Source organism: Ovis aries, chromosome X (assembly GCF_016772045.2).
Source record: "Ovis aries strain OAR_USU_Benz2616 breed Rambouillet chromosome X, ARS-UI_Ramb_v3.0, whole genome shotgun sequence".
Taxonomy (NCBI): Eukaryota; Metazoa; Chordata; class Mammalia; order Artiodactyla; family Bovidae; genus Ovis; species Ovis aries.
This window is the reverse complement of record NC_056080.1, coordinates 51423961-51436541: the sequence shown is the minus strand read 5'-3', so window position 1 is coordinate 51436541 and position 12581 is coordinate 51423961. Positions and strand designations below refer to the sequence as shown.

Here is a 12581-nt window from a genome sequence, read left to right as displayed (position 1 = left end):
GCAATTCTCCATCTCCTATTTTCCCCTTAAGGAGGATGATGAAGGTGAAGAGGGAGATGAAGACGATGACGACGATGGCTCTGAAATGGAATTGGATGAGGATTACCCTGATATGAACGCTTCTCCCTTGGTCCGATTTGAGCGCTTTGACCGGGAGGATGATCTCATCATTGAGTTTGACAACATGTTCTCCAGTGCTAGTAAGATACAGGGGCTCAGCTGGGTTTTATCTCTTGATTCTTATACCCTGAACCAGAGCAGCTCTCGATCTGATACAGAAAGCACTTCTTTTCTTAGCTGATTTCCTGGGGCAAGGGATATCTGACTCCATCTCTCTCAATAAGTATATGCCTAGAAGAAGAAATTATGAGAGGCTGCTTTTGTTCTCGCCACCTCAGTAAATAGGCAGCCAGTTTAGAACCTGAAAAACTTGATGATTTGCTTGAATTAACAAAAAAAAAGAGACCAAGGCTGACTGCATCAGTCACTCATGTGCACATTACAGTGATAGGGCAATAACTAATCCTTATGTCTATAACACTGGATTCTTGAGAGTTTGGATGGACACCTTTGAGCTTGGCATTGGGGAGTAGATTTTGAACATATTCACTCTGTTCATCAAGGACGCATCTTTTCAGAGGAGAGAGTGAATCTCTTCCCTCCCTCCTCCCCCATCAATATCAAAGTTCCCTTTTAGCATCAAGTTCTTAAACTGTCTTGAGAATGCAGGTCTTTACTTCTAAATCACAAGCACAATATAGCAGAAAACACTGAACTGTTCTGGTCTATTGTCTTGGCCAAGTAGTCTCTTACCTCTTTGAGCCTCAGTTTGTCACCTGTAAATGAAAAATGTGGAAAAAATGGGGTGGATTACATAATTTTCAAGATACTTTCTATTCTTTGGTTTTCCTTGCATTTTTGTGATTTCCATCAGTCTTTCTTAGAAGTTGAGCCTCTGTCCATTCAGCAAATTGAACAAATATTTAAGGAGTGCCTACTGTGTTCTAGGTACTAGGGATATAGCAACCAAAAAGAAAAGAGTCTTTTTCCCTCATAGAAGCTTATGGTCTATTAAGAATTATGAGTAAGCAGGCATTACATTGTAGTATGGTAAGAAAGCACAGAGTATAGGCCCATCTGTAGAATCAGAAGTAATTTCTAGGCCAAGAACAACAAAACAGGTGAAAAGTGGGGAGAGGTGTTGTCAAGGTGGAGAGAGCAGCATGTTTCTGAGGTTCCAACAAGCATCACTGTGGCTTAGTGTCAAGAATGAATTGGGATAAGGTACTACTTAGGAGACTGTTGCAGTATCTAGGTGAGAGATGGCAGCATAAGCCATGATAGTATCAGTGATCCTAGAAGAGGTGTGGGAATGAGGGAGAAAGGACAAAGCTCAGGTTTCCGTGTGAGGAAGTAAGGCCCAGGAGACATGGTTCTGCCTGAACAACCATGGAGAAATTTCTTTTTGGCACTGATCCCTTTGCATATTGTCCTTGCAGCAGACATCCCCCCATCCCCAGGAAATATCCCTACCACCCACCCACTGATGGTACGCCATGCAGATCACAGTTCCCTGACACTGGGCAGTGGCTCCTCTACAACACGTCTCACCCAGGGCATTGGGCGCAGTCAGAGGACCCTGAGACAGCTGACGGCCAACACAGGCCATACCATTCACGTTCACTACCCTGGGAATCGCCAGCCCAATCCTCCTCTTATACTCCAGAGGTGAGTTACAAGGAAAATTATTGGGTTCACTGAGCTTTAGCATTGTTTTGATATGACAGTATAATATTCTTGTGACAGACACAAATAATGTATTTGCTGTTTCTTTGTGGATTACATGTGCAGCCTTTTGGGGAAATACCAAATTGTATAACATGTTATTTTGCTTAAGTGTCCTGTACATAGATTCAGCAGTCATTAAGCATCTCATATGATAAGCTTAAGCTTATGCTATACTTAGCACTTAAGATACAGTCAGGAGAGGATCCCTGCCCTTAGGCTTAGTTTCTCGCACTAGGGAGAAACAATTTTTAGAGGTGAAAGGAAGAAGTATAGATGTCATAATGGTCAATGTACAAATAGTAGTGGGTGTACAAGAGAGATATTATACCTAACCCATGCTGTGCCATACCGTGCTAAGTTGCTTCAGTCATGTCTGACTCTCTGCTACCCTATGGACTGTAGCCCACCAGGCTCCTCTATCCATGGGATTCTCCAGGCAAGAACACTGGAGTGGGTTGCCATGCCCTCTTCCATGGGATCTTCCTGACCCAGGGATGAACCCACATCTCTTAAGTCTCCTGCATTGGCAGACAGGTTCTTTACCACTAGCGCCAGCTGGGGAGCCCCTACCCTAATACAGTGCCTGAAACAGTGATGCTCACTCTGTTCCAGGAACTATGGAGTAATATGCAATTTCAACCAAAAAAAAAGTTGGCAGACTGATCAAGTAGTTAGAAAAGTAAGACTTATATGCAATATGATCAGGTCCATAATAATGTTATGCATTTCCTAGAGAATACAGAAAGGATCTCACAATAACAGGCTGCAGGGCCCCTATGGATATACAGTGACCATGGCACCCCACCATCACCCTACAGGTTGCTTGGTCCCTCTGCTGCTGCTGACATCCTTCAGCTGAGCAGCAGCCTTCCCCTACAAAGCCGAGGCCGAGCCCGCCTCCTAGTGGGCAACGATGACGTCCACATCATCGCCCGGTCTGATGATGAACTACTGGATGACTTTTTCCATGATCAGAGCACAGCTACCAGCCAAGCAGGCAAGTTTATGTGGTGAAAAAGAGGGTAACGTTTGTCTGGTTCTTTTTCCGTGCTGAGGAAAAGCAGAATAGTATCCACCCTGCTTGGAGAAACCCCATTTTACGGGAACCAGAACCACTCGGTGATTTAGCCAAAGACGTTAGTACCTATGATGTGCCAAACCTTGTGGTAGACATTGGGTCCTTTTAGTGAAATGCTGCTACTTTTGGATCCGTTGAGGCATGACAAGGCTAAGAGTCTCACTCTCCTTGGTTTCTCTACAGGGACTCTATCCAGTATCCCTACAGCCTTGACTCGCTGGACAGAGGAATGCAAAGTTCTTGATGCTGAGAGCATGCATGACTGTGTTTCAGGTGTGTAGCAGCTTGATTATCAGGGCAGTATTGAATCCTCAAGGGCTGAGACAGTGCACGGAAAATTGTTTCCCTTGTTTTCTGTGACCACAAGCTCTGCCTTTTGGCTTTCTCCCTACCTCCCCTGAGCAACCTCTGATCTTTTGCTTCTTCGGTCCAGTTGTTAAAGTGCCCATTGTCAATCATCTGGAATTCCTGAGGGATGAGGAGCTGGAAGAAAGGAGGGAGAAAAGGAGGAAACAACTAGCTGAGGAAGAAACAAAGATAACCGACAAAGGCAAAGAAGATAAGGAGAACAGGGATCAGAGTGCACAGGTGATTCCCATGAGCTGGGAGGATTCATCTTTGGCTGTGTCTGCTTTAACTTTCCTGCGGTTTCAGCATACATGTGGCTGGCCCCAAGAGTCATTAAAGATTCTAAGATGGTCACATTGAACCTGAGAAATGATCCGCTCCAAATTCACTGTACATGCATATGGCTTTTAGGGGAAAAACCAAAGCCAGAGCTCCTGACTTAGCAGTTACACTGTATAGTCTCTACCTTCAGTGACTTACAGTTAGACAAGAAGAATGAATGACCTTGACTAAGCCCATGCTTTTAATGTTTCAATTCCATTTCAGTGGATTGTCTTCCCAAGTGTCAGGGAAACCTTATTGATAGGATTCCATTCCAACATTTGAACAAGTTGGGCTTAGGCTTCAAATCAGAGAAAATGTTTTATCTTGAACCCCTTCACCACATGGCATTTTCTAGGGCTCAATATATGAAATCTCTAACATGATTTTGGTTTTTCTGAAAATTTTGGAACCTTGAATAGTATAACTTTCAAATATATAAAGTAAATGCTGATAGAAATGCAAGAAAATTGAAAAACTTGAGTGAAAGATTTTATTATACCTCATTCAACAGTCAGAATATCAGACTTAAAAGGATATTGAAATGTTCAATTATGGTAACAAACTTGATCTAACTGATACCTTTGTAGAGAACTTTGACCTTTTAATAAACAGTAGCATTGCTTCAAACATTTTAAAAAGTTTGGGAAATAAGCAAGTGTGGTGAATGATTGAAAAACCTGGAGTGTAAAATAAGCCCAAAGAAGGGAACTATAGGTAGATGAAATTCTTGCTGGTCTCAATGATGTGTGTTCAGATCATGTCCTGTGCCCAAGCCCAGCTCCAACGTGGTTTTTATTATCCTTTCCTCTCATTGTTTAGTCAGCTCCCTGACAGTTTCCCCCTTATCCCCAAGCCATCTCAAACATGAGTTTATATTAGAGAAATTGGAGGTCTGTTTTCATGCTAAAGTGCTTATCCTCCATCCAGGTCATATGTGTCACATGTGGGAGATGGCGACTATTAGAATTGACCTCTATCTCATGTGCTTGCAAAGTCCAACATTGGTCTGTCCCTTTTCTTTGCAGTGTGCTGTATCAAAGACAAATGACTCCACTGAACAGAACCTCTCAGGTAACTTTACTTCCCGTTTTCTCTTCTTGCTAATTATTAGTTGATTCTTTTTCCTGACCCAAGTAGCTGGCCCAAGTAGACTGAAGATGAACACTGGTGCTCTGTGGGATGAGGTAGTAGATTGTATAGTTTTAGGGTCATACCCCATCTTGGAGATAACTATACAGTCTACTGTCTTTCCCACGGTGGTGCACTTCCCCTTCAACGTACTATGTTTACAAGTTCTCATTCTGATTATGCTGTACTGCATTCTGGCATGTGTAGTGAGGCTATGTGTCCTGTCCCTTCTAGTGACCATTGTGGTATGGTGCTTCATGAGAACACCTGACAGTGGTTCCTAAATGCTAGTCCTCGGTGGAAGTTAACAGAATAAGGGAGGTTTAATGACTTTTTCAGAAAGCTGAACTCGTTCAATTTTAAAAACTGTTATAAATTACAGAGATTATGTATTTCCTACTTCTTTGGTATCAGAATATTTTTATTAAATGATATTAATGGATTTTTTTCTTACTTGGTTAAATTAAAAGTTGGTGACCCTGTGTTAGTCTCTTTTTATTTCTTTTTATATAAATTTAATGGGTCTGTGGAATCTAAAAGTCTAGGAATGTTGCCTTGGGCAGTCTGCTTTGGGGGAGGGTAGCTCTGTGGGCTAAATGGTATTACTACTAAATACTTTTGATTCCTCCTTCTAATGTGCCTAATGTAGCTATTTTGTGACTGTGATTCTAATAACTGGTCTATGTGGTATTATATGTCTCCCCTACCCCTATTTCCTCAGAACTTACTTCTGCTACCCTATACCTTCTGTCTCCTTCGGCACTTGAATTGGGAAATGATTGTACTAAAGCCTACACAATATTTTTTAAAGCAGTGAAAGAGGGTAGGTGTCCTGGTGCCCTGAATCTGGCAGAAGGTCATTGAAAGGGTCTGTCATCAGGTAAAATGGCCCTTTGCCTGCTGCTATTGCTAGAGGACTCTGCTCATGCTGGGGTGAGGTAGTAAGTTGTATTGTTGTGGGGTAGGGATTTTAGGCCCCAATTAGAAGATAACTATACAACTTACTACTTTCCCTGGTGTGTAGCACATTCACATTTAGTCTTAACACTTGGTTCCATCAAAGTTGTAGATGCTGCTTGGATAATTAGGACTGAAGGAAAAGGAGGTGGAAGGGGATAGGTGATATTTAGTGTGAGGCAAATACTATAAAGTGACTTGAACTCTCCCCCTCCACCCGGGGTACAGAAAGGATTTAATCCTTAGGGTCTGCAAAGACTCAGATCTCTGGTTCTTGGCACTAATGGCACTGTGCCTTAGCCCTCATCCCAAGACACCAGACCAGCCAGGTGCTGTTCCTGGGAGCAATTGGGGATTGAGGGGAGTGCTGCATCACTGTCATGCCACATGTGCTGATTGAGTGGCTTCCCCTGTCCTTGACTGATTGCCCTTTAACAATCTTATTGTCATTCTTTCCGAGAAAGATGGGACTCCTATGCCTGACAGCTACCCAGCAACCCCATCTTCAACTGATGTAGCTACATCTGAGCCCAGGGAGACCCTTGTCACTCTGCAGCCCTCCCAACAGCAACCAACACTCCCAACCCCACCAGCTTTGGGAGAGATTCCTCAAGAGCTGCAGTCCCCAATTGGAGAAGGTGGGAGCTCTACACAGCTATTGATGCCTGTAGAGCCAGAGGAATTGGGTCCCACAAGGCCAAGTGGAGAAGCAGAAACAACTCAGATGGAGCTATCCCCAGCTCCCACTATAAGTAAGTAGAATTTGAGGGTTTGAGGGTAGGGGTAAAACAGGAGGGAAGAATGGACATCTTTGTAGTTTCTCTTTACTCTCTTATTTTAGAGAATTTCTAAAGTAGAAGCTCAAGTCCTCATAATTAGGTCTCATAAGGGGGCGGCAGAGGATGGGATGGTTAGATAGTTCACCAAGTCAATGGACATGAGTTTGAGCAAACTCTGAGAGAGAGTGAAGGACAAAGGAGCCTGGCGCACTGCAGTCCATGGGGTCTCAAAGAGTTGGATACTACTTAGAGACTGAACAAACATTGTACATTACCTTTTTAGCTAGAGTTGAGGTGTCTTCTCTGTGTCCTCAAGTGATTATATATATGTCTGAGTGGCTTTGAGGTGATCGCTCTGTACCTGGCTATCATGTGAGGATTCTTTAACTTCTTTAAAAAGAAATAGAGGGTTGTTATCCATGAATAAACTGAAACTCAGAGTGAAACAATTAGCCCAGTAAGTGGTTGAGCTGTGGTTAAAATCCAGATCTGTGTAACTCTGAAGCTTGCTTTTCTTTAGCGCTTCTAGGTCTGGCAAGCAAGTGACCACACATATAACAAACAGCTCTCCCATCCTGGCCAACACCATTTATTTCATGACACTATTTCTCACTAGTTTGAAATGGGGCCTCAAAATTCTTCTCAGCAATGTTCCAACAGGGTAAACAAACCTGTTGCTATCCATGCTCTTTACCGTACTGCATATGACTTACTCTGGAGAAACCTTTAGGTGTAGGGGTTTTTGCCTTGCTTGTTGAGATAAGCAGAACCAGAGTCCTTGTGCAGATGATACCTGTAGGGAATCTGAACGTGACAAGATCCCTTATCTGGGATGCCTAGAGAAGATGTTTCACAGGCATGCTTGGAACATCATAAATGTTCAACAAATGATAGAAAGTGTTTGAGCTAAGTTCTTTAAAGCAAATGAGATTGAGAGGGGAGCATCAGGCCAGCGTCTGAAGTGAAGTTAAAGAAGTAAGAAGTCTGATCTGGCTGCTTCTTAATTCAGCCCCCCCCCCCACCCCCCGAAGCAGAGATCTAACCTCTCCATGTGACTTCCTCCTAGCCTCTCTTTCCCCAGAGAGAGCTGAAGATTCTGATGCTCTGACAGCTGTCAGCAGTCAACTGGAAGGCTCTCCCATGGATACTAGCAGCCTGGCTTCCTGTACCCTGGAGGAGGCTGTGGGTGACGCCCCAGCAACTGGCAGTTCTGAGCAGCCCACAGCAGGCAGCTCCACTCCTGGGGATGCCCCACCAGTTGTGACAGAAGTACAAGGCAGGGGTGATGGGTCAGGGGAACCTACCCAGCCCCCTGAGGACAGGTAAGCACTGTGTGAGTGAGAGGAGGGAAAGATGTGTTGGCAGGTATTTCAAGCCACTTTCATATATAGTAACTAATGCCCATGCTTTGTACACTGGGGAAATCAACTTGGCTTCTATGAGAAAAGGGGTACTGTAGGAGTATTTTATAAGTTGGAAAATATGGTTCAGAGAACAACCTGAAAATGATTTCCTTCAGCTCTCCCCCTGCATCCTCTGAGAGTTCTTCCACCAGAGATTCCGCAGTGGCCATTTCTGGAGCAGATTCCCGGGGAATCCTGGAAGAGCCATTGCCTTCAACAAGCAGTGAAGAAGAAGATCCTCTTGCAGGTGAGCTCCATGTGTGCTCAGGCCATCTTGGGATTGTTGAGGCTTCTAGTAGCCCTTGGTGTGGAAATGCCCACTAGTCAAAACGGTTCCATACAGATAAAGGGCGGCATATGTGTCGGAGGAGGACCTGCAGTAAGGGAATGCTGATGCTACACAATGGAATGAGCCCAGGCCTTTGGAGTCAAACTGATCTTAGCTCAAATCCCCTCTCTGCCACCTCCTGCTTATAGGACCTGGAGCCATTGCTTAACTTCCCTGATCCTCAATGATACTGAAAGGGTGATGATAGCTACATGGTGGGGTCTTGATGAAGGTTAATTGAGAGCACACACAAAACTTGGCAAATAACAAGAAACTGTTCTGAGCCTAAGGAAGGGTGGGTTGTCCTTCTCTGTATGTCCTGTGTCCTTGGCATAAAATGAGGACAGAAAGCTCATGCAAGGCCATGAATTTCCTTCAATCAGTAGAAGTGAGAGTTCCTTCACATCTTGTGTCTCGCCTCAGGTATTAGTCTCCCCGAAGGTGTGGACCCCTCTTTTCTGGCCGCCCTGCCTGATGACATTCGCCGAGAAGTCCTACAGAACCAGCTGGGCATTCGTCCACCAACACGAACTGCCCCCTCAACAAATAACTCAGCTCCTGCAGTGGTGGGGAATCCTGGTGTCACCGAAGTGAGCCCTGAGTTCCTGGCTGCCCTACCTCCAGCCATCCAGGAGGAAGTATGTGAGGCGGGTAGGGGGCTGGTGGGCCAGGCTGCCTGGCCATGATATGTGCCCCATTGACTTCTTCTGCTCTGTAGGTACTGGCACAGCAGAGAGCTGAGCAACAGCGACGGGAACTAGCACAAAATGCCAGCTCAGACACCCCCATGGACCCTGTGACCTTCATCCAGACTCTGCCCTCAGACCTACGCCGTAGTGTCCTAGAGGATATGGAGGACAGCGTGTTGGCCGTGATGCCACCTGACATTGCAGCTGAAGCTCAAGCCCTGAGGCGAGAGCAGGAAGCCCGGCAGAGGCAGCTCATGCATGAGCGGCTTTTTGGGCACAGCAGCACCTCTGCACTCTCTGCCATTCTCCGAAGCCCAGGTACAGAGGGAGGCATGTGGGAGGGCTCTGTAATGTCTAGCTTTGGCCACATGAAACTCTTTGTTCCCCTTTGTATTACCTGGGCCCAGCTCAGCACATGTCCCCTCCTCAATTTCAGTTTCCTCTTTCTTTCCTACCAGCCTTCACCAGTCGCCTGAGTGGCAACCGTGGGGTCCAATACACTCGCCTTGCTGTGCAAAGAGGTGGCACCTTCCAGATGGGGGGTAGCAGCAGCCATAATAGGTACCTTTTGCCTGTCTTTTCTCTCCTTGCCATACCACCTTTCATGTCTACTAGTAGTCCAGCTCCCTTTATTTTTAGGTGGAGAAGCTGGATGACCTCTCTAGGGTATTTACTTGAATGAATGGGGAAGCCAGATTTTGGAACTCTCCCTTCAAAAAAGCCACAATTTTGGGTTAGTGTAGCTATCGTAGACCATAAGCACAAAGTAAGGCAGGCAGGCACCAGGTTGTAGCTGTGATTACAGCAAAGGAAGCCACCTGCCTCCCACACAGATAGGAAAATAGCAAGAGCCACTTGTCTTGAGACTACAGCATCTAGGCTGCAGAAGATTTCATTTTTAACCAGGCCAAAGAAGAATAGACCTAACATGCCAAAACATGAAGGAAGTCATCAGTCCCTATTCTGCAGGCAACATCCTGGTAGTCTATAGAAGGCCAAAGTAAGCATTGTCTTCTAGCACTAGGGGCAGTCCAATTTTACCAGTTGATAATACAGACCTGTCCTGCAATCTCTGCTCTCTTCTCAGTCGTCGTGCGGTGAAGGGCAAGTTACTTAATCTGTCTGAGCCTCTTGCTCATCATCTCAAAACTGGATGGTTCTCTGATCTTTACAGCGGCCCTGTGAGGAAGTTGTTACAGATATTATAGAGTATATGGTACACAGTAGGCACTTGAGACAGCTCTTATTACTATATAAAGAGCCCTTACAGTTCTTGGACTGGACACACACTCTTCTCAAGCCTTCTAGGATGTATCAGCTCATCCCCCTCCCCTAGGGCTACACCTGATCCCAGAGCTCTAGCCGAAGTGTTACCCAGAAACCATGCTCTGTTCCAGGCCTTCTGGCAGTAATGTGGACACCCTCCTACGTCTCCGAGGACGGCTCCTCCTGGATCACGAAGCCCTGTCTTGTCTCCTGGTCCTACTTTTTGTGGATGAGCCAAAACTCAATACTAGCCGTCTTCACCGAGTACTGAGAAATCTCTGCTACCATGCCCAGACCCGCCACTGGGTTATCCGTAGCCTGCTTTCCATCTTGCAGCGCAGCAGTGAGAGTGAGCTTTGCATTGAAACACCTAAGCTCTCCTCAAGTGAGGAAAAGGGCAAAAAGTCAAGCAAGAGCTGTGGGTCAAGCAGCCATGAGAACCGGCCCCTGGACCTGCTACACAAGATGGAGTCTAAGAGTTCCAACCAGCTTTCCTGGCTCTCAGTATCCATGGATGCAGCCCTAGGCTGCAGGACTAATATATTCCAGATCCAGCGTTCAGGGGGTCGCAAACATACTGAGAAACATGCAAGTAGTGGCTCCACTGTCCATATCCACCCCCAGGCTGCTCCTGTTGTCTGCAGACATGTTCTGGATACACTCATTCAATTGGCCAAGGTGAGGAGCTTAGAGGAACCCAACTCCTGGGAATGAAAGAGGGGTGTCATTCATAACCTAGTGAAATCTGAACTCTGAGGGAGCTCACAGGTCCTTACTCTTGGTGCTGAGATGTCTATTGTTTCTGGGAATTGTCCAATAAAAAATCTTGTGGGGGTTTTTTCCTCTTTACAATTTTTATGCATTGTCTCATTCATTCATCAACCTTCAGTGGTCTGTATGGTCCCGATTTTACAGATGAAGAAGCTGGGACACAGAAATCTTTAGTGGCTTTGTCATGTGGCTAGTGATGGAGATGACTGGACCTAGAACTTAATACAGTTCTCTTTTTAGTAAGCTTTGCTGCCATTTTTTGAGGGCCTGCCTTGTACCAGGCACTATGCAAAATACATTACCTCTAATCTCAACAATTTTGCACGAAGTATAGGTATTCCCCCCACCACCATTTGTAAGTACAGAGATCAGTGCTCAGAAGAGTTTACTAATCCTTTGTCTCCCTACAAAGCTTTTGTTCATTTCTCTAGGCTGCTTCAGTTGGATGAAACTCTTATGTTACATCTCTCCGGTGTTACCAAAGCTGTCCTAAGGAGTGGAGAGACTAGGAGCCAGTGTCTTTCCTTGTCAGGAAAATAGTTTCTGTGTAGACCTCCTAGACCAAACCTGTCATTCTTTTCCTGGCAGGTGTTTCCCAGTCACTTCACACAGCAGCGGACCAAAGAAACAAACTGTGAGAGTGATCGGGAGAGGGGCAGTAAGGCCTGCAGCCCATGCTCTTCACAGTCCACAAGCAGTGGCATTTGCACAGACTTCTGGGACTTATTGGTAAAACTGGACAACATGAATGTCAGCCGGAAAGGCAAGAACTCCGTGAAGTCAGTGCCAGTGAGCGCTGGTGGTGAGGGGGAAACCTCCCCATACAGCCTCGAAGCCTCTCCACTGGGGCAACTCATGAACATGTTGTCACACCCAGTCATCCGCCGGAGCTCTCTCTTAACTGAGAAGCTCCTCAGACTCCTTTCTCTCATCTCAATTGCTCTCCCAGAAAACAAAGTGTCGGAAGCACAGGCTAATTCTGGCAGCAGTGCTTCCTCCACCACTGTTGCCACCTCAACCACATCTACCACCACTATCACTGCCACCTCCAGCACGTCCACTCCGCCTGCTGCAACCACCCCTGTCACTTCTGTTCCAGCCCTGGTTGCTGCCACGGCTATATCCACCATTGCCGTAGCCGCTTCAACCACAGTGACTACCCCCACAACTGCTACCACTACTGTTTCAAGTAAGTGTGGATGTACGCTGGGAGCTGTGGGGTGTGTACATCCACCTCACTCTCAACTCCTCCATCCAGGTATTCCTCCCTGAATGACAGCAGTCAACTTGGTTTGTGTTTATTATAGCCAAGTATGTTAATTCTCACCCTCATTGGTCAGAGTTCTCTGTCTTCCCCCTTCTTTCCTTTCCTTCCCTCTCTCCCTCTCTCTGTCCTATGAAGACCAGTGAATATGGGTTCCCCTAGGCTAAGCACAAAAAAGAAGAAAGTCTCTGTCTTTAAAGAAACACCGCAATCTTTCTAGCCTGGTTGAGGGAGCCAGTTCTCAGAGGAAATAGCTCAAGAGCAGGCAGGATATGGACTTCCCTGGTGGTCCAGTGGCTAAGACTTGAGGCTCACAATGCAGGGATCTGGGTTCAATCTCTGGTCAGAACTAGATTCCACATGCCACAACTAAAGATCCCACATGTTGCAACTAAGACTCAGCACAGCCAAATAAATAAGAGTGTGGATTTAAAAAAAAAAAAAACAAGCAGGATGCA

General features: G+C 45.8%; 1 protein-coding gene and 1 non-coding gene across 51 annotated transcripts in view; both read left to right on the top strand.

Moving 5' to 3' along the window:
• HUWE1 (HECT, UBA and WWE domain containing E3 ubiquitin protein ligase 1) overlaps positions 1-12581 on the top strand; it is a 157971-nt gene that overhangs the window by 132462 nt on the left and 12928 nt on the right. For 27 of the 50 annotated variants that reach the window (XM_060407790.1, XM_060407794.1, XM_012106654.4 and 24 more), the window contains 14 exons: positions 32-200; positions 1500-1728; positions 2607-2785; positions 3050-3139; positions 3300-3454; positions 4564-4609; positions 6088-6375; positions 7469-7724; positions 7922-8052; positions 8557-8771; positions 8852-9140; positions 9281-9383; positions 10220-10766; positions 11448-12048. In XM_060407790.1, the coding sequence (XP_060263773.1) occupies positions 32-200; positions 1500-1728; positions 2607-2785; positions 3050-3139; positions 3300-3454; positions 4564-4609; positions 6088-6375; positions 7469-7724; positions 7922-8052; positions 8557-8771; positions 8852-9140; positions 9281-9383; positions 10220-10766; positions 11448-12048 (3298 nt within the window). The remainder of the gene's footprint in view (positions 1-31; positions 201-1499; positions 1729-2606; positions 2786-3049; positions 3140-3299; positions 3455-4563; positions 4610-6087; positions 6376-7468; positions 7725-7921; positions 8053-8556; positions 8772-8851; positions 9141-9280; positions 9384-10219; positions 10767-11447; positions 12049-12581) is intronic. The other 23 variants (XM_060407783.1, XM_060407772.1, XM_060407774.1 and 20 more) reach the window with 3 other exon arrangements.
• On the top strand, positions 4712-4794 carry MIRLET7F (microRNA let-7f). Its single transcript, NR_107937.1, has one exon. It is a non-coding gene; the product is annotated as a microRNA let-7f (primary transcript).